The sequence below is a fragment of the Halichoerus grypus genome, chromosome 7 (assembly GCF_964656455.1).
Source record: "Halichoerus grypus chromosome 7, mHalGry1.hap1.1, whole genome shotgun sequence".
NCBI classification, from domain to species: Eukaryota; Metazoa; Chordata; class Mammalia; order Carnivora; family Phocidae; genus Halichoerus; species Halichoerus grypus.
In genome coordinates, this window is record NC_135718.1 from 94,203,212 (window position 1) to 94,225,193 (window position 21,982).

A 21,982-nucleotide genomic window follows, 5' to 3' on the forward strand; every position below is an offset into this window, starting at 1 on the left:
ATTTGCTTGCTTTCTTATTCTTATTCCAACCTATTTGATTTATATACATGAATGAAATGAAAAAAACCCAAATTGATAATACCAAAAAATTATAATTACCCAGCCATGGTGTTTCAAACCCAATACCAATACAAAATTATTGTTTATTATTATATGTCTAAGCATTGTTTTATTTAGAATTATTTCATCCCTTAATTTTATTTTTAAAGTTCCCTTGCCGTACTACTTTCACTTTAGCATCTGCTAAGTTTATCCATAACCCTTAAGTTTATCTAAAATAAACTGGCAAATTAAACTGAAGTGGAATGATATCTCAGGGTTGGAGCCACCGCAAGGCATGCTGCTGATGCGTCAGTCTTTCTGGATGGTTCTAAAGACAGAGGAGGCATCTGTACACATTCCAACAGAAAGTTCTCTTCCTACAATGGACTGGACACTCTCACCACCAGTTTTCCCCCATAAATCTGGATTAACCACTGCCAGCCCTCTATATCCATTCCCTTACTTCTACCCCTACCCTCCACACAAACACATTGATGATACTGGCAAATATGGTATTTTAAAACTTTAACGTTAGCTAGCTTGAATTTTAGAAAGCAAATGGAGAATTACAGAAATTGAAGGGAAAAATAAGAAAAAAATAGGGGCTTTGTTTCTTCCATATACTAAAGGTAATTTTAATTACTAAATTATAAGTAACAATGGTATTACAAATGTGTCAACATTTAGGGAAATATGTTGATAAGTAAAATGCAGTATGAAAAGGTATGCATTTCAAAGAAAATCATCTGTGTAAATTGTTAAAAAAAATCAATCAATTTAATTTATTACATCATGCATGCCTATATTTAGTTGCTTAGTTTTAAAGCAACTTATTGCTGAAATCCACATGGACTTTAGTGTTTCATAAATACGTATGTTATAGTGACCAGCAAAGACTATAAACAATTTAGTTTTGGTTTACAAGTTTGTAATGCCCATAGCACAGACACTGTGATATTTTATTTTTTTTAAGATTTTATTTATTTATTTGACACTGTGATATTTTAAAGTATAAATTTAGGGACCAATAAAATAAGACACTTAGTATTGGAGCCTTGATTTTAGAGACCAGGTCTGAAAAGGAATGGGAGGTGGAGAATTTTTTATGTTAAGCACACTCTTCATGTGGTAAATAAATCTCTTTTACTATCATTGTGGAGACCAAAGCCATGCTATCTCTGGCAAACATTTCTCCCATCTAATTTAGAAATATAAGTTTTACCAAATATTCAATGATTAAAGTAATGAAACTTGCTTATTGATAAGTCTGTCTCAGCCACTTAACCTTCAGTTCTTCCAGGACATTATTTGTGTCTAATTCATCTTTTGTATTTGCAGCACCCATCAGAGGGCCTGCCAATAATAAGTAAATGCTGGCTTAATGACCATTATGTGGATCTTTACTATCTTAAATAACAAAACTTCTCCATTCCAAACTGCTTTCTGGGCTTTGTACATTAGGAAAAAATTTTAAACTAAAATCTCACATTGTACCTTTGTGACATCCATTTCCTTGGAAGTAAGCTGGTTTTGAACTTCTTCAAGTTGATTAATAGCTAAAATCTTCTCTCTTGTAACCTTTTCAACCTGGGCCTCCAGTTGGGCAATATTTTGAGACAGGGACAACATCTATAAGAGGAAATAAAAGTCCTAAACGATAATGCCATTTGACCAAATAAATATTAAGAACATTGATTACTCAGCCATAAAAAAGAATGAGAATTTGCCACGTGAAACAACACGGATGGACCTAGAGAGTGTAATGCTAAGTGAAAGAAATCAGAGAAAGACAAAATACCATATGATTTCACTCATTTCTGGAATTTAAGAAACAAAGGGAAAAAAAAAAGAGACAAAGAAACAAAAAGACACAGGCTCTTAAATACAGAGAACAAACAGGTGGTTCCCAGAAGGGAGGTGGGTGGGGGGGATGGGTGAAATAGATGAAGGGGATTCAGAGTACACTTATCTTGATGAGCACTGAGCAATGTATAGAACTGCTGAATCATTCTATTGTACACCTGAGACTAATATAATACTATGTAAAAAAAAAAAAAAATCTTGAATTAATGGGAGTCTCTGCATGGCTACTGGGTTCGCTCTTAAGTCATTTCTCTGTGAATTGGGTATGTCCGTTTTTCCACTTCCTCAACTCACCCATCCCCCATGACTTAAATATGTACTTCCTTCTGATTCATTCTCTGGTCTCTACCCTCATTTTGGGAAACACATACAAGATGATAAAAATCAAAGTTTGGGTTGAAACCTTAAGGTGATAATCATATAAGCTGTGGAAGGGACTGACAGGAATAAATTTCAAAGGTGATGTCAAGAAATCAGAGAAGTGTGGGGAACCTGGATGACTCAGTCAGTTAGGCATCAGACTCTTGATTTTGGCTCAGGTGATGATCTCAGGGTCCTGAGATCGAGCCCCATGTTGGGTTCCCCGCTCAGCAGGGAGTCTGCTTGAGATTCTCTCCTCTCCCTCTCCATCTGCCCCCCCCCCCGCAATGTGCTCTCTCTCAAATAAATAAATCTTTTAAAAAATGATTAAATCTTTAAAAAAAAATCAGGGAAGTCTTAAACCCTTCTCCCACATGGAAGGATAAAAGGACAGGATGGGAGAGCTGGAGAGCTCCCATTCTCTAGCTACCCTCATTCCTCCTCTCAGCCATCATCCCCTCTCCTCAGGAAGGTTTCTAGGACCTCTGGCTCCCAGCACAAAATAGGAGCCCCTTCCCACACCCAGGGTTGCTATTCAGCCACTGTGCCCTGGGACAGCCATGCCTGCTGTTGGCAGCGGGCACCCACTGGCACGGATTGCTGCCCCCGCAGTGCTGGTGGCTTACTATCTTGACTCTCTCTCTGGCACGAGCTGCCCCAACCACCTCTATATGCCTCCATCACACTGCAGCCTGAACGTCTGCACACTTCCAGCCCGGCACTTATCCCACAGTCTCGTTGTCTGTTTGCTCCCGTAGACTACAAGCTCCTCGAGGGCATGTTCCTCAAGAGGCACTGCATGTTTGATGAAAGAACAGATCACTGGGATGAACAGATCACTGTGATGAACGGCTTTTCGGGGGAACCATCCACTCTATGAATGTCAGCTCCTTACTTTTTCTTCCCAGGGCGAGAAATGCTTTCTAGATCTCAGGTTTAACCTTTACAGTTTTTTATTTGCAATTACATTTTACTCTGCCCCAGGAAGTCAAAACTTCCTAGACTCTTAATTTTTTATTTGTATTGGCAGCTTTAAAGTGAAAAAGAAATGCTACCTTCCTAGAGAGGGAAACATAGAGAGATATCTATCAGTGTTTAATCTGTTACACAAGAGCTTGTAACAAAACTGAAAGAGTATTTTAAATTTACTGTTGTACATGGACATGGGTGTGAATTCAGTTTTACAACTAAAATCAATAAGGCAAAGTTTGTGATAAAAATCAAGATTGCCTTTGAATTATGTAACTAGCTCAAGTTGACACATATGAAAATAATGAGCCCTGGTAGCGATTTTCTAATTAAATGGTAGATGTATTAATTAACTTTGCTGGGGATTGTAGAGAATTGTACATTTGACTTATGGTTGTTTACATGTCCTTCTTATCATCAAAAGACTGACTAAAAATTTTAATTTGCACATAAAATTACTTTTACTAACCAGGCTACAAACTATCCTAATGCATATTGCAATCTGAACCCCAAATTGAAAGTCAAAAGAAATTAAATGCAACCAATAATGAGATTAATTTATATACTTAATTTAAAAAATTCAAGTTCATGAGTATCCATATTATGAAGGTAATTATAGCTTTTCCGGATACAACAGCAGGAAACTTCAATTACCAGCTACTAAAAATCATACTTATGTGAAGCTATATCTTATGGTAAACATATTAACATCGGTGGTTTCTGAAGTAAATATGCAGACAGACATTCACTTGCTAATTGTAAATTCCAACTCAGTTTCTATTATAAGCATGTACTGAATCACACTCCTTCCATCTGATTGCCTCCCTCTGCCACCCATCACTTCTTTCCTCTGCCCACTACCTGTCTGCTCCCTCCTGTCACCCACTTCCTGAAGCCTCCACTCCTGTTGTCACACCTTCTTTTTCCCCACGCCCACCATCTGGAAGTCAGCATTACACTGCAGGAGCTTCTCCATCCACATCTGTTGCGGAGACAGAAGTCACACAGACAGCAGCAACACTGCTGGATGTCCAGGGCGCCGACATCAGCTAAGTCCTCTAAACTTTGACAGGGGCAAGCAAGAGACAAGGACACCCAGTCTGGGAGAGCTTGATGGAAATCTCTCGGCTAAAGCAGTCCCTAGTGGCCTCAACATGGTATAAAGTGGTACTCGCCATAGAACAGGTGCAAGAATGAAGGATTCTAGCCATGGACTATTATCAAGGGAACCTACTGAAAAAAAAAGGTAGACCACATAGGGGGTGCTCACTAAATATGATAAATGACTGATTGAACTAACAAACCCAGGGGCTCAGAGCAGCCAAGGACCATAACCGAAGACAACAAACAAACTCACAGCAAGTACTGTTCATGGGGGGATGATTCAAAATCTGTCTAGGTAGAAGACATCTGCTCTCTTAGAGCTTCCCCCACACACGAAATTTAATGAGAACGAGTCAGGAGAAAGGAAAGAAGAAAAATAATAAAAAGAGAGGAAGAAAGTCTAAAAGTCTCACAAGCTTTCCTGACTGCTCAGAAAGGCCGGGGGGCGGGGGGGTGCTTGCTTTAATTCCTAACTACAGAGCTCTCACAACGTTAGGAGGAATTGCTCAGTCTCCCTCTTAGACTAACTTCATCTGCCAGGCAGTGTGATACATATTCTCACTTTTCATCCCCCCTTGAAGGACGAATTACACTCAATTAATTTTCAGTTGAAAAAAATGAGATTCAGAAAATTAAGGCATGTGCCTAAGTTCATTGAAGCTAATGAATAAAAAGTAAAGCCGGGCTTTATATTCAAATCTGTCTGCTTTACTCATACAGAGAAATCTATCCCATCAGGCAGCTTCTCTTTCTCTGGAGTAAGAATGATAATAGCCTCGAGTTTCAAAGTTATTAAATGTCCACTCTAGGCCAGGTATATTAGGCCCTTTTGAAACATTCTGATTTAATCCTACCAATTTCTTGAGTAGATCAACTCCATTTCTTACTCCTCTGACATGGGAGAGGTTAAACGAATTATTCAAGGTCACAGAAAGTTGAACCTGGATTCAACTCTAAATCTTTTGACTCCAAAGCCACTTGCTACCATTTCCTGGTGAAAGCACCTGCCCGAGTGCTAGGACCACTCTCAGCTCTTCATTCAGTCACTTTATTTAGGGCAGGACCTTGAGATTCAATGCCAGCCAAGGATTACTGTGGGCAAAACATAGCTGGTCTTTGCTGTGGGTCGCATTCTCTGTCACACACACAACACGCAATTCACAAAGTTACCCCCACTCCACGCCTCACTCTCCTTGGTTATAGCCAGCATTCCTCCCCCCATGTTCTGCATTTCTGAATCCTACCTACACTTTGAAACTCAGTTAAAACGCCACCTTCCTCACAAAATCTTCCATGATCTCTTGCAGACACAGACCGTTCTGATCCTCTGAATAAACATCTTCGTCATACCTTCCCCTTGTACTACATTCATTCATTCATTCATTCAACAAATATAGGTGAAGAACATTTTATGGGAGTGGGATGTGCCAAGCAATGACGATGTTAACCAACCACACATTCAAGGGACTCATAGTAAATTGGGGGACACAAACAATTCAGTAAGAATTTGCAGTTAATTGAGTTACAGGAGCCCACAGGAGAGGCTCTCAATTCATCTCTGGGAGTAGGTGGTAACCAGAAGAACTCTGAAGGATCAGTTAGAGAGGGCATGGGGCAGAGGATTCCTCTAGGCAAGGGGCAAGGCATGTGCAAAATCCTAAAATGAAAACACAGTATGGCAGATTGGCATGTCTGTGTTGGAGTTAGTGCAGTAGGTCAGTATGGTGTCAATACCAGGAAGAAAAGTGGAGGGAGATGAGACTGGAGAGCCAAAGAGAGGAAGAGAAATGTAGAATTTTCATGTGATGCTAAAGGATCCTAAATCTTATCCAAGGAGTTGTAAGGAGACATGAAAGGATTTTAAAGCAAGAGACTGACATATTGACGTATTCATTTGAGAAAGATCATCCTGGCTGTGGCTTAGATGAGGAGGTGAGACCGGAAGCAAGGAGAGGGCTTGGGGCTAGAAATCATCCAGGGGTGAGGTATGGATAGCAGTGGGGTGGAGAGATAGGGCAATGGAAAAGTCCTAGGCACCTGAATCTCTAGAATTTGGTGACATAATGATGAGTAGGGTGAGGGAGAGAAAGGACACAAGAATGCCAGCAAGATTTGGGGGTTGGGCAACCCCTGGGAGAGGGAAGATGGGAAGTGAAGCTGGTTTGGGAGCTCACTAGAGAGCTGAGGATTTAGGAATCGATTCCATATACATGAAACTGGGAGCCGCAGTAATGCCAAAGACCCCGAAATCTAAAGCTCTCTGCTAAACTCTAGAACTTTCCATCAAGCTATTTCCTGGATGTGTTTCCTTGTCTCAAAGGCACTTTAAACTCAGAGCAAACTGAAAGGCACACATCATCATTCTGTCAAATCAAGAATATAGATCCAAAGGAATCAAGGAAAGAGAATCTTTTAAAGGGAGTAAGAACCAAAAAATATTCCCTAAAAAATAGCACAAGGAGGGCTCCGGTGAACATAATGAGAGGTGAGAGAATGAAGACAACACGTACAGACAAACCGTTCAAGAAATGTGCCCATTACGGGGAAAAGCAAGGAGGGCCATGGAATTACTGAGGTGGCTTCCAACCTTGGCTGCACATTGGAATCACCTGGACAACTTTAAAAATACTGACACCTGAATCCTACCCACAGCCATTCACACATCTCGGTTTGGGATGCAGATTGGGCAGGAAGGTTTCTGGAGCCTCTATGGAGCCAAGATTGAGAACCACTGGATTGGAAGATTGTTTCTTTCAATGGATGACAGAAACTTGTGCAGATTCTCCTCATAAGGAAGAGGATTCAGCGGGGGAGGAGAATGGAAATGACATCCCTGAGGGGCGCCTGGCTGGCTCAGTCGGTTGAGCACCCGACTCTTGCTTTCGGCTCAGGTCATGATCTCAGGGTCTTGGGATCTAGCCCCACGACGGGCTCCGCACTCAGCTCAGAGTCTGCTTGTCCCTCTCCCTCCCCCGCAGCCCCACCCCCCTCTCAAATAAATAAATAAAATCTTTAAATTAAAAAAAAAAAAAAGAAAGAAAAGAAATGACCTCCCAGAGGTGGAGGAAGAGAATGGAACCCAGAGCAAGGGGAATGAATTAGCGTGAGGCTTCTCGGGTTCTGACACGGTTGGCATGCTGGTGAAATTTTACTTGAAGTCACAGGTAAGGGGGAAGATAAATAGTTGAAGTTTTCAGTTTTCTTTGTTAGGTAAGTAAGGCTCTCTGCTGATAATGAGGGGAACGATGGTATAGTAGAGAATTTGAGCAGAATAAAAGTGATTTAAAATAGTCCTTGAAAATGGGCCCAAGATACCATCATTGCCACCTGGACTAGGATAATTACCTCCCACCTGATCTCCAGGCATTTATTCTGATTTTCCTTCCAATCTCTTGACAGATGGTACTTCTCAAATATAAATGGCATCATGATGCTGCCCAATTTAAAGTCGTTCGATGGTTTTCCATTAGTTTCTGGATAAAATTTAAAATCTTTCACATGTATTTTAAGGCCATTCATGCTTTGGTCTCTACATACTACTCCAAACTCATCTCCTGCTACTGTCCCCACTTCCTATGCTCCAGTCACCTGGGCCTTCTTTAAATTCCTAAAAAGTATGATGCTCTTTAGCTTCAGGGTCCGGGGGGTGTCGTTTCCCGTTTGAATCTCTTCCCCTCAACTCTTCACCTGACTGCTCCTAGTCAACCCTGTTGAGTCTCGTTTTCAAAATCTCTTTCATAGGACAGTCTTTCATGACCACCTGGACGCACTCAGACGTGCCTGTTACATACTCCCATGGTACCCTATACTGTATTTCCTTGCCTTTATCACAGTGGTAACTACAAACTCACTCAGGGAAGTCTGTGTCCAATGTCTTCCTCCTCCCTCCTCTGGAAGCAGGACTGCACATTCCCAGGCCCTCCAGTTACTTTCTGTTGAATGTGGAATGAACAGGGGAGAGGAATGCACGGCGGGACTGCTGAAGCAGCAGGAGCACCAGGGACACTAGGGTCATGATGCACAGGGGTGTTGTCTGCAAGGCTCAGATCGCCCATCCAGGCCAGAGAAGGTAGACAGTTTGATTGACATAGAGTGAGGTTCTGACAGGCACCATTTTTCTAAAGACTAAGACAAGGGAGTTTACAGTAAATGCCTCAGACACCCATAAGCCTTAAAATCCCCTGGACAGAACTTGTGATTTTTCTCTTTATATATCCTCAGGATTACACATTGCCTTGCACATAGCAGATACTCAGTAGATACGTGCTGAGTGATATAATTATCACACACTGGAATATTATAATAAAGCATTCAGGGTATAAGCTGCGAGTCACTTTAAAAACAAAACAAAACATGTAACAGCTGCTTTGGTTATTTTACGGACCCTATCTTGCTCAGTTTTTACTCTATTGTAGCAACTTTAAAGATTTATTTATTTATTTTAGAGAGAGAGTGAGATAGCGTGTGAACTGGGGGAAAGGGGAGGGAAAGGGAGAGAGAATCCCAAGCAGACTCCACACTGAGCTCGGAGCCCAACTTGGAGCTCCATCTCACGACCCTGAGATCGTGACCTGATGGAAACCAAGAGTCGGACACTTAACTGACCGAGGCACAGGTGCCCCCATTGCAGCAACTTTAAAGCTAGGTTTCAATTCTGTATTCCAGTTTATCACTGTTTTCCAAACACTGCCCATTTCATGTTAGCTGTTCCTTTTGCCTTTCATCTCTTCCTTCCATGTGTTCATCTGGTTATGTTCATTATTCATCATGCAATTTGTCAGAACCTACTTTGTACAGTGTATATAATTATTTTTTCTCGGTTACTTGGTTTCTTACACGTGTTTCGTCTTCTACAGGTCTAATTTGAGAGAGAGGGAATATGGTGGGGGAGTCATCTCTCCTGGATTTAGCCCACGTTGAAATAAAATCTGGATATCTGCAGAGCACCTGCTTTTCTCTAACAAACATGAGAGAAGGAATCAAACAGAACGGTGGGATCAAAGTATAATTTTACAGTTTCCTATCATGGAATCAATTGATTATTTTACTCAGAGAGGTCCAAGAATATAACTTTTCTTGAGAAATACATGGAAAAATGGAAAATTTTTATGAACTCTAAATTATAAGCAATTGACTACTTACAAGGTTTTTAAATTGAGTGTTCATTCAAGAATGGCAGCCTACAGCATCATCAGTCACATCACCACAAACATTTCTGCCGCAGCGGGTAACAAAGTGAATCCGAAAGTACCTTTGATCCCACGTCTTCCCTTTCTTTTGTTATTTCCTTTCTCATCGTCTCCTTCTCAAGGGCCCTTTTCTCTTGCTGAGATGCGAGTTCTTTTCCAAGTCGCTCTGTCTGTCTCTCCAGTTGATTCTTCAACTGCTCACACTGGATCAAAGCCTGCCAGAGTAAGATGGAGTGAAATGGGGCCTCAGGATTTGTGAAAATGAGACAATTAAGCTTTAATTTTCTTTAAAATCATCACAAGTCACTGTAAAGCCCATTAGAATAATTTTATATTTGTCAAACCACTTATAGAACTAAAATACAATTCAAATGGTACATTTATTCACACATTTCAATTTTCACAATTAAGACTATATTAACTAAGCAACTAAGAAAACTCAGGTAAATGGAACCCGATGAAGGCCACAGATGAATCCAAATTTTGAAAAACGGCATCAGAGAAATCAAGTGTTCTAATATTTTTCAATTATATAGCATGTCTATTCTAAATGAAATATATAAGTATCCAATTTAACTAACTTTTCATTTGCTTATGGTTAAAAATTAGTGAAATGCTTCAAAATTTAAAATGAAATGTACCTGTTATGATATACAGGCATCTATTTTTAACATTATCAAATAATCAAGTTCCCTTAAATATAACTAAGATAAGATTTAGTTCACTCTCCTTCCAAACATAACAAAAGTAAAAATTATGTAATAATAAAAAGTTTAGATAAAAAAAGACTCAAAACAACATTTACTCCCTAGTTTCACGAAATGAGAAGTGCCATCTCTCACTGCTGGTAATTTATAAGTCCATAATTGTTCTTTAGTCTCAATTTCCCACTCTGAATTTCTAGAAGTAAAAACTTTCTAACTTCCTTTTAACTACATCCACAGTATCTTTATGCAAAATACCCAATAATAAACTAATTTCAAAATTCCAATTTTAAAAACCCCAGTAAAGGTAAGGTGCTTGACACAGAAAGTCTGAGTCATTCTATGCTGTCTTAGTCTTCTCCCAGTGGCTCTTATCCAATATCCAACCCTCACCTCAATCAAAACCACTATGTTCCTCTGAATTACCAACCCAAGAAACCCAGGTCTCATATGACCTACAAACTGTGTAAGTATGTATCAAGTTATACATTTGATAGTCACACTTGCTGTTAATGGTGAGGGAAGTGGTCTCAGTAAGCATTCCAAGTTCTATGCATAGCTTTGCTTCCCTCTGGTGAAAGCTATAATAAATACAGACAAATAATCTAGGGTATGTGAATTTGCTTATCTTCATCTGGAAACCATTAAGCCCTAATTTCTTTCAAATTCTTCTGGAAAGTTTCTGCACTCCTAGGCATAAAATATGAGGGTAAAACTCAACTGTCTCAGATTAACTGACAAGCACATCCAGTGACTGAAAAATGATTCTCCTAGGGACTTGGTACCAAGTCCAATTCTAGTTGAGAATGTCTGTAAAATAAAATCTATTAGATTTTAAAAGAAGTGAAAAAGCATAGTTTTTCTATAATTTAAGCCCTCGGAGCGTGAAACATTATGAATTTGAGATTTTTGTGCTTCATAACACAGTTGCTGTTGTGAAAAATATTTTAAACATTTTATTTTATTATTATTATATATTTTTTGAGAGAGAGAGCATGAGTAGGGGGGTGGGGAGGGGCAGAGGGAGAGAGAGAATCTTTTTTTTTTTTTTTAAGACATTATTAATTTATATGACAGAGAAAGAGAGAGAGCACAAGTAGAGTGGCAGGCAGAGGGAGAGGGAGAAGCAGGCTCTCTGCCGAGCAGGGAGCCTGATGTGGGGCTCGATCCCAGGACCCTGGGATCATGACCTGAGCCCAAGGCAGATGCTTAACCGACGGAGCCACCCAGGCACCCCATGAAAAATATTTTATATGAGCCTAATAAAAATCTTCATAACTTTCAAAGATCTAATACCCGTGGCATGAAAGAATAAAATGATTATTGACTATAAACCAATATTTCCAATCAGTACCTTTTTCATTGAACAAAAACTCAGGAGTCAACATTATTAAGCACAGAACAGTGGAAGGGACTGCTGAAGATCAAAGAGCAGGCTGACATGAAGAACAACCAAAGAATCAATTCCAAGAATTCAGTCAGTTCGGAAACAAGGAACAGTAAATGATCCTGACAGGGAAAGAGGCCTACTGCCAGCATAAGATGATATAAACAAAAAGTACAAAGTACAAGGCAAGAACTTGTAAATCACTTAAAACCATTGCTGAAGCCTTCTCCCTATTAGGACTGGCCATCACGGAGAGGTAATGATGAGGAAGTATGAGTAAAAGTAAGGACTTTTATTTGTCTTGATTTTAATATATATGCCTGATCCCAATGAAGAAAATTATGAAGGATCAGTAACACTTGGATTTAGAGAAGCGATTTAATCTTTCTAAAGATAGCTTTCTTACTGTGGACCTCACGCACTAGAAGACCAAGGGGAAATAAACAAATACTTATACACTCTTTCCATTAAAGCTTTACCTTAAAAAAAAAAAAAAAAAAGAATTTATTTATTTATTTGAGAGAGAGAGAGAGAGAGCACAAGCAGGGGGAGTGGCAGAGGGAGAGAGAGAAGCAGAGTCCCTGCTGAGCAGGGAGCCCAAGGAGGACTGGGGGCTTGATCCCAGGACCCTGGGATCACAACATGAGCAGAAGGCAGATGCTTAAGCCCTGAGCCACCCAGGCGCCCCAAAGCTTTACCTTTTCATTCCAGGGCTCCCTCTCCCAGTTTCCAGAATCCCAGTTGATCCAGTACTACCTGATTCTGCTCATCTAACCATTCCATAAAGGCATAATTGAATTCTCACAAGCGAGGTCAGTGAATGGTCAGTTACAGCTAACTGATAGATCTTCAGAGAGGCCCAAGTTGATCTGGGGCCTGCATCTGCCATTTCTCCCAGTGGTTCCCAAGGGGGTAGCTTCTTTCTTTCCCTGAGCACAGCCCCTTTTTGGTGGAAGTGGTTGTTGCTCTTGAGAAGTTGAGGGAATTAGACTATTCCCCCACCCAGTTGACTCTATCCTCAAGGGACCTTTTCTCTTCTGGGAAATTTCTTTAATTGTGGTTATTCTATGCTGGCCACATTAATACATTATTCAAAACATAATTTATTGGACTTGATATTCCCAGCCCTAGTTTTATTAAACCAACAAGTATGGATTACTGTCTTAATGGGGCCAAAACATTTTCTGAAACAAATTTATATCTAGTCAACTCAATTTTTTAAAATAGGAAACCTATTTTAGGACATATGAAAGTCCTTCCCAAGTGCTAGGGCTAGGTTTCTAGAAATCCTTGTGATCAAAGAATTCACAATTCAAGAATTAAAGATCTTATGAGAAATAACAAAATTCACACTTAAAAAATTAAATTTAAAATCCACATAAAAACTTATGAAAATGTTTTCATTTTTATGAACTATAGCCCACAAAACTAAAATGCTGTCAATATGTTTTAAGCAGGTAACTTATAAATAATGACAACCGTTGGTTTTTAATTTATAAACTCTTGCTTGCTAGAAACCTATCAGTCAGTCTGTTCCTATTTCCCATTTTCAAGATGTTTATAATTTGTTTGTTTTGTGGCAGATAATGTACATATCAGGAAGCGATGGGGCACCTGGGTGGCTCAGTTGGTTAAGCATCTTGCTCTTGATTTTGGCTCAGGTCATGATCTCAGTGTCGTGAGTTCGAACCCCATGAAAGGCTCCCCATTGAGTGTGAAGCTTGCCTAAGATTCTCTGCTTCTCCTTCTGCTCCTTCCTGCCCCACACCGTACTTGCTCAATCTCTCTCTCTCTCAAAAAAGAAAAAATAAAAAGCATTATATTCTCTGCCTGTGCTTGCAGTCAAAGGACCAAATGTCTTGATCTTTTTACTTTAGGTTTCTAATTTTCACCTTTCTGATTCTTCTATAGTCTAAGAAAAAGAATAATTTAGAAAGGAAAATAAAAGTTTTGGGGACATTTATTCAACCTCCTGGGTTTTTGCTTTTTGTTTTTTAAATCTTCCCTTGGAGGGTTATCTCATTATAGATACAGTCATGATAACTTCATGCTAAAGCCAACAATGTCCCTTAAGATAGAAGCAAGCAGGTCTGAGGCCTGGTTAAGCATTTCATGTTGTAGCTTTACCAAGGCATCACTGCAAAACCTCTGCTTTTCCACCCTCATTTATTCTGAGGATATTTTTTTCCTCTTTTAAAATGATCCCTGGTTGTAATGGCTTACAATTTTCAGAGTAAATCAAAACCATTTATTGATCACTCACCATGTGCCAGATACTTTGCTAAGTGGCTTACATGGATTAATTTATTTAACACTCTTGCTAAATTTTAATAGTTCTTATCACTCAGCTGAGTGAAGAAACTGAGCAGCTCTGAGACATTAAGTAACTTGCCCAGGATCACAGACCTAAAAAGTGGCAGAGTAGAGATCTGAGCCAGGGTGGTTCCACAGCTGAATGGCATTATAGCTTTCTCGTGTTATAGATTTATTACCTTATAAAATCCTCGGGTGTTTTCACTGCCATCGTCAATGTAAGTATAGAATATAAAATAATTCCTCGTGTGCATTTACTTAGCATGAAATGTGCGAATGTGAACACTAGATGGCAACAAATGTCAAGGAACTATAAGAACAAAGTACCCATTTCATGAGCTCAAAGATCAAGTAGTTGGTTTAAAAATTAAAATACGGATGCCATTTTACTTTTTTACTCTCAGAAAGCAAAATTCCTATTATGTTTTAACATACTGGAGATAAACGCTAGTAGATGTGCACTGTATTTTGTAAACTGCACAGAAATCAGTTCTTGCGTTATTACTAATTCAAGGAAAAATGCTTTAGATTCGCAATATGCAATAGCTTCTTTTGTTCTTAACTGTTAAATTTTTAAAAGCACTAATTACACTAATTACCTGCCTTTTAAGGTCTTTTGGTGGTGGGGCACCTGGGTGGCACAGTTAAGCGTCTGCCTTTAGCTCAGGTCATGATCCCAGGGTCCTGGGATAGAGCCCTGCATCAGGCTCCCTTCTCAGTGGTCTGCTTCTCCCTCTCTCTCTTCTCCTTCTTGTGCTCTCTCTCTCTCTCTAACCGCCCCCCCTTCAAATAAATAATTTTTAAAAAAATCTTTAAAAAAAATAAGGTATTTTGGTGGTGAGAGCTATGTAAACAGCTACCAAAATGATACCAGCTCAGTCAGAATATGGAGGAGGAAGAGATTAATTCAAGCAAGAAAGGGCTGGGGCAAACTTTGGGGAAGACTGCTGCCTGGGTTGAGCCCCAAGGTTGAATAGATAGATCAATACATTGCTGTAAAGTATAGTGTCAGCAAATTCATGGTCACATTTAGGAAGGTCACATTCCTGACCTTGTAAGTCATATTCAGGAAACAGCACAGGTCGTAGGAAAGAGTATAGTGACAAATAAGGCTAGAAAAGTTAGGGTGGGGCCGTATTGTGAAAGATCTGGAAGGTCATGCTTTCATTTTACTGCAAGAGGGGAGCTACTCCGAACAGGGAGAGTTACAACTGAGGGGGACTTTGGCAGCAATGGGCAAGATATGCTGGAACTGGAAGAGGCCTGAGCAAGACCAACAGAAGTCTATTGTGATCATCTATGTAGGCCTAACCAGGATGGAAGGGGTGGGCAGAGTTTAAGAAGGGACCCCAAAGCCCCAAAGACAGAGGGATAGCTTGGCAACTGATTGGATGTTGAGAGTGTGGGATGGGGAGGGGCCAAAATATTTTAAAGGCTGCCAGCCAGGGTTGCTGCTAAGATGAGGATGCCATCATCTGAGAAAGAGAACACAGACAATGGGAGAAGGAGAAGGAGTAGTGGGGAGGAAAATGGAGAGGAGCAGTAACTTGGTAGATTTTCAGATACTAACAGAATGTCATACATAATCAGAGGTCTAGTAGCAGCAAGAAATGTAGGTCTGGTGCTCAAGAATGCTGTTAGAGCTAAAGGCACAAGGCGGGGGTGTTCAAATGCAGGGAATGTTCTGGACATGACAGGAGAGACAAATTCCTGGAAATGAGGACAATGCAGGTGGAAGGCTATGAACTACTAATTATGTCTAAGGCTTGTGGAAAACAAGTGAAAAGAGATGGAGAAGAGTAGATAAGAGCAATACAAAAAGAACCCATGGGAGTAAATGTCAGATAAATCAAGGGGGAAAGATGACATGTTATGAAAGGACAGCCAATGGCTTCCAAGACAGCAGAGTCGGGAGTCGAATGAAGACGGAGATGACATCACTGGGCTTAGTAATCAGGAAGTGACTGGTGACCATTAATTAAGTGAGCAATTCAGCAGCATGAAGTCAGACTGCAATTTATTGCAAGCCTGACTGCAGTGTGCTCAGAAGTGAACGGAAGGCTGCAACAGTGGACACTCATTTTGAAAGGTCTGCCGGTGAAATGGTGGCAAGAAGTTAGTGGATGAAGTGGAAGCTGATCACGTGAAGGCTGCCTGTTGTTTGTTTAAACAAGAATAACAGCTGCAGATGGATGAAGAGGGAAACAGAGGGGAGGGAGGGACCAAAGATACAAGAAGATGTGATGACAAATGGCTAGGAGACTTCAGTAACTTAGAGAAGATTTCATCTTGGGAAGTAAGAGGGCCAGATAAGCAAGGAAAAATGAGTAGAGGACACGTCTGGGAGATGAGAAGATGTTGAAGAGGCTCTTGTCAGTTGGCTGTGACGTCAGTAACTCAGGTCAGCTACCGAGTGAGGAGTTAACAGCAGAGCTGGGGACGTACAGAAAGTGGAATTCCTTCCTATGGTACAGAAGGTGGCCACCTGCAAGGAAAAGAACTGCTAAATAGTACTTCTAACCACTGAGGATGACCAGTATCGGTCTCCCGTGGAATTCATTCTGTGGCTTTCTTCAGCATCACTTGAAAGGCTGAAAGTAGCAATAGGAAAAAAAAATGTGTGATTGAGCCTCTGCTGGGCACTGGCCATGGGGGTAAACTGGAAAGATAAGAATAAAAGAATTCTAGAGTGTTACTGAAAACAGATTACAATTCCCTTAGTTAGAGGATATTTTCTGAGAACCTATTACATGCCAAGCACTATGCAAGATGCTAAAGATTTACTAGTAATCAAGATGGGTAAGTTCCTTCCTATCAGAGATTTTAAAGTCTAATGAAAGGGGCACCTAGGTAGTTCAGTCAGTTAAGCATCTAAGTCTTGATTTTGGCTTAGGTCATGATCTCAGGGTCATGAGATCGAGTCCCATGTTGGGCTCCCCGCTGAGTGTGGAGCCTGCTTGGGGTTCTCTCTCTCTCCCTCTGCCCCTCCCTCTCCCCCCCCGCACACATGTGCATGCACACTCTAAATAAATAAATAAATAAATAATTAAATAAATAAAAGTTTAATGAAAGATAAAGACAAATAAGGAAGACTAATACACTGATGAATGCTGTACATAATGGGGAGTAGTTCTTACCTGGGGGCAATTCAGCATGCACACACACACATGCACACGTACACACATGCATGCACACACACACGCACACACATGCACACGTACACACATGCATGCACACACACACACGCGCACATGTGCCCCCCACATGTACACACATGCACGCACACACATGCACACACACGCACATGTGCCCCCCACACATGTACGCACATGCACGCACATGCACATGTACACACACATGCACACACACATGCACGCACACGCACATGTGCCCCCACACACATGTACACACATGCACGCACATGCACATGTACACACATGCACACACACCCGTGGGCACCCCTGATGATATATGGAGACATCTCTGGCTGCCAGAACTTGGGGAAGAGGAGGTATGCTACCGGCATCTAGTGAATAGAGACCAGGGATGCTGGTAAAAATCCTAGATGTGCAGGCCGTACAAGGTCTAAAACAAAGAACTATGTAGTCCAAAATGTCAATAGTGCCAAGGCTGAGAAGCCTTTCTATGAAGACACATAAGAGGTACATCAAGTCTAGGCATGGGAGACCAGAGATTTTCTAGAGACAGCAGCAGACCTGAGAGATGGAGAAAACATCTAGGTGGGGAGTGAAGAATTTGCATGGCAGGTACAAACACCCAGGGGCTGTAACAGAAGCGCAAAAACGGGGCAGAAGTGGCCGTCACCATCAGAGGTGCTAGCTCTTGAGGAAATACTTTGTGCCAGAGTTTCTACAACATAACGGATACACATTTTAAAATGGAATCCTTGGGGCGCCTGGGTGGCTCAGTCGGTGAAGCGTCTGCCTGCAGCTCAGGTCATGATCCCATGGTCCTGGGATGGAGCCCCGCATCGGGCTCCCTGCTCAGCGGGAAGCCTGCTTCTCCCTCTGCCACTGCCCCCCCACCACCCGGCTCTGCTCACTCGCTTTCTCTCTCTCTCTCTCTCAGATAAATAAAATCTTTAAAAATATAAATAAAATAAAATGCAGTCCTCACTAACAATCCTCTAAGTCAGATATTATTTCCATTTTACTGATGAGGAAAAACTGTGGCCCGGGGAATTAAGTAAGCTGTCCTAGGTCACCCAGCTGGGGAAATGGTGCAGCTGAGAGTTGAATCGAGGTCTGCTAACTCTAACAAAGACTTCGCCCAACCCCTAAAGTCGACTGCCTTTCCAAGCTGACAGGGGCCGAGTCTGTTGGAGGACAGTAATAAGGAAGCCCATGCCAGACCTCAGAAGTATGCCAAAGGCTTAGAGACTGTCCTGAGGCAGTGGGCAATCCCAGACAGATTGGAAATCGAAGAATCACAGGATCAAATCTGCCTCGAAGAAAGGTCCCTTCTGGCTGCAGGGTAGTGTAGGGAACACAGCGAAGGAAGAGGATGCTGTCATTCATAAACCCAGAGATAATGGTGTCCTGAACAAGAAAGGTGACAGTGAGGAAAGAATTCAAGAAGAGTTCAGAAACTAAGATTTGTACTTAGTGATTGGTGGGAAGTCAGCGTGAAGGAGAGAATGGCAACCAGCTTTCGGGTCAGGGCACGGTGGTGGACAGAGGTGCGGTCCCAGAGAGAACGCAGCAGCGTTGGGGAGTAAATGTCATGAGTTCAATTGGGGATGTGAAGTTCCTATTTAAATGGAAGGGGGGGCGCCTGGGTGGTGCGGTCAGTTAAGCATCTGACTCTTGATTTCGGCTTGGGTTGTGATCTCGGGATCATGGGATCGAGCCCTGCGTCGGGCTCTGTGCTCAGCAGGGAGTCTGCTTGAGATTCTCTCTCTCTCTCCCTCTCCTTCTGCCCCTCCCCCCAGCTTGCGCACATGCTTGCTCTCTCTCAAATAAATAAATCTTTATAAATAAAGGCAGGAAGGAAGGAATGAAGGAAGGAAGGAAGGAAATGGAATGGAATGGAACGGAACGGAACGGGAGAGGAAGAAGACCAGCCTGGACACAATAGATAAAACAAGACAGGAGAGGAGACTAAAGAAGCAGAGGCAGGAATGAGGACACTGAGGAGGTTTAATGATGATAGAGAGGCAGAGAGAAGCGCTGGTCAGAGGTAGCAGATGCAGAGTTTGAGACACCATGGACACGTCGGTTCAGGTGACAGTTACCGTAGAAGAGGGGACATGTTAGAGGTAAGCAAGCCCAAGTGTGTTGGGACCATGGTGTTGTGTGTATTAACAACATGGATGTAGGAAGCTTTCAGGATGATCAAAGGAGGTAGGCGGAGGGTTCTGTGGACTGAATGTTTGTGCCCCTCCAAAATTCATGTGTTGAAACCTAAACCCCAATGTGATGGTATTAGGATGTTTGGCCTTTGGGAGGTGATTAGGTCCTTAGGATGGAGCCCTCATGAATAGGATTAGTGCCCTTATAAAAGAGGTCCCAGAGAGCTCCCTCCCCCCCCTCGGCCATGTGAGGCCACACAGCAAGAAGACAGCCATCTGTGAACCAGGAAGCATGCCCTCACCAGACACCAGCTCTGCTGATGCCTTCATCTTGGACTCCCCAGCCCTCAGAACTGTAAGAAATAAATGTTTGCTGTTGAAGCCAGTCAGGCTATGGTATTTTTGTTCTAGCAGCCTGAGCAGACAAAGACGAGGGGGAAAAGGGTCAGATGTTAATGCTCTTAAAAAGAGTCAAATAGCCAACAACTATTTTATAAACCCAAGTGATAACATGGATGAGTTTCTTTGAAAAACAGTGTCAAACAGTGACACTGTGACAAATAGTGATTGAGAGTTTATATTGATTAAAATTAGGGAGAAGAGAGACCACGATGATTTCAAAGAGGATTGGTCACTAACAGAGAGGATAGAAGAAAGGCCTGGAACTGGCAGTAAGGAGTGGAGTGCATGCTCATTCCTCCATCACAGCCAGATGAGATGATATGAGTGGCAAAGGGCCTTCACTGGAGGGCTTGAGGGTCACGGTATCATCGAGGGACAAGAGTTCAGTACAAATGAACAACCAGGAGTGTTTGAGGAAGACAAAATTGGTCAGAATGGACATAAGTTTCAGAGGCATCGGGGCATTAGTCACGGAAGCAATGATGGTCAGTGGTCTGGGAAGAGCCAGGGATGAACTGGGTAGAGACCAAGGGACAAGGAAGTGACTGAGGAGCTGACTATAGGGGTGAAGAGCCCCATACCTTAATAAAATACTGATGCTGAGGTGTGGCCCCCAAACACAGCAATGAATCAACAAGAACCTCCTAGGATTCAAAGTGCCTGCAACACAGCCTGATCATGAAGTGCTAACGATTACTGTCACTATCATTCAATGTGTGTGACTTAGCATCCATGGATCCAGACCCATTCATAGCCAAATATGCTATTCAATACACATATATTATTTATTATCTGTGGCATGTCTGGATGTTCTCAACATTTCCCAGGCACAGGGGAGAAACATTTGTCAGTCGTCATACAGGAACTCATACGGATGGTGTTAAGGTTTTCACAGCGTTCAAAATTATCAGCAAATGAGGAGATGAAGTGTGCAAATCTCTCCACGCACTTTCCCACGTGGTACTACATTCTCTGACTAGTGATAGAACAGGAAGATTTGCAGAGGAAGAAGAATTCTACCAGGAAATCTGTTTCATTTCACAAAGTCACCATTAACAGCTTGGCATTCACTTTGCATGTTCGGAAGAAAAGAGTTTAGTCATGGAAGAGTAACCACAGAAATACTTTGGAAAAGAAAACAGGGCAGTTACGGCGCGCCTTTATTTTGGTCTTCCGAGACTTGCCTTGGTTTTCTCGAAGTTGGCCTCCTCGGTCGTCCGCAGGGCCTGTTTCACCTGCTCATAAGCACTGGCTTCTCTTCGCTGCCCATCTGTCAAGCTGCTCCTGACGGAGACCAGCGCAGACATTAAGTCATCCCTTTCCCTGTCAGCACAGAAAGAACATTCGAAACAAGACATGGTCAAACGATCCTGTATTCATAAGTGAGGAAGAGAAAGGCATTCGCACATGGTGGAAGACGAGCCGGGACGGGGGGGGGCCGGCTCGGCACATGGTAGAGCACGCCAGGAGAGAGACCCTCTGCCCTCCCTTGGCGAGGGCCAGGCAGAGCAGCCAGGAAAGCTGGGCATTCATGGCAGGGCTCCGTCTGCGTGGGACAATAACCTGTTGTGCGGAGGACGGCCCCACTGTGGGCTGCAGAGTAAAGCCCAGAAAAGAGGAAGTTCGTTTAAAAATTAGAAGGGTGGGGGGCTGGGGGAAAAAAGGAGTAAGACAGAGAAGGCGGGGACTCTACCTCAAAGTGGAAGTTAACATGTTCAGGGGCTACTAAGGTCTTATCTACAGTGACACCCCTCTCGTTTGTCTGAACAAATAGGTCCTTGCCTGTTTGTCTTCCTCCACAGCCCCCTTTTCCGCCCTTTTCTTTCAATTAAATTCTTTCACCTACTTGTGAATACATTTCTTCTTTCAATGGGAAGGACTGCTGAATCCCTCAACTGCCCTGGTCATGCAGAGAACACTCAGGATTTAATAAAATCTCATCCCGCTGGTTTGATCGCTGCCTGGCCCCACACCCTCGTCAGCAATTCTCAGAAGTCCTCTAAGCTAACTCTTTCTTAGGGATAGATGCAACCAGATGCCAAAACACTTTGGCATGTAAACTAGCAAAGATCCAATCTCATGGGTTAAATAAATCCCGTAGAAGATTTTAGAATATTTGGAATTTATCCATTGGATAAAAATGATCACTAGACCAAAGAGAAAGTGAAGTGGGAAACTTTCTACACACACACAAAGCAAAAAAAAAAAAAAAATAAGTTGGATGTCTCTCTCTGCTATCCCATGCTTTGTTAAAGAGCTCAAGTTCTAAACTGTGGTTTCAAATTCAGTTCAAGTAACTGCTTGCAGTTTCCTTTTTTTTTTTGCCAAGTCCTAAACT

General features: G+C 41.9%; 1 protein-coding gene across 11 annotated transcripts in view; it reads right to left on the minus strand.

Moving 5' to 3' along the window:
- The window catches only part of SDCCAG8 (SHH signaling and ciliogenesis regulator SDCCAG8), a 233,027-nt gene that overhangs the window by 152,112 nt on the left and 58,933 nt on the right, over positions 1–21,982 (minus strand). For all 11 annotated transcript variants that reach the window (XR_013449815.1, XR_013449816.1, XR_013449814.1 and 8 more), the window contains 3 exons: positions 20,829–20,967; positions 9,590–9,742; positions 1,537–1,671 (listed from right to left, as the gene is read on the minus strand). Coding sequence is in view for 5 of the 11 variants with exons in the window: in XM_036096993.2 (XP_035952886.2) it covers positions 1,537–1,671; positions 9,590–9,742; positions 20,829–20,967 (427 nt within the window). In the remaining 6 variants the exon portion in view is untranslated. The remainder of the gene's footprint in view (positions 1–1,536; positions 1,672–9,589; positions 9,743–20,828; positions 20,968–21,982) is intronic.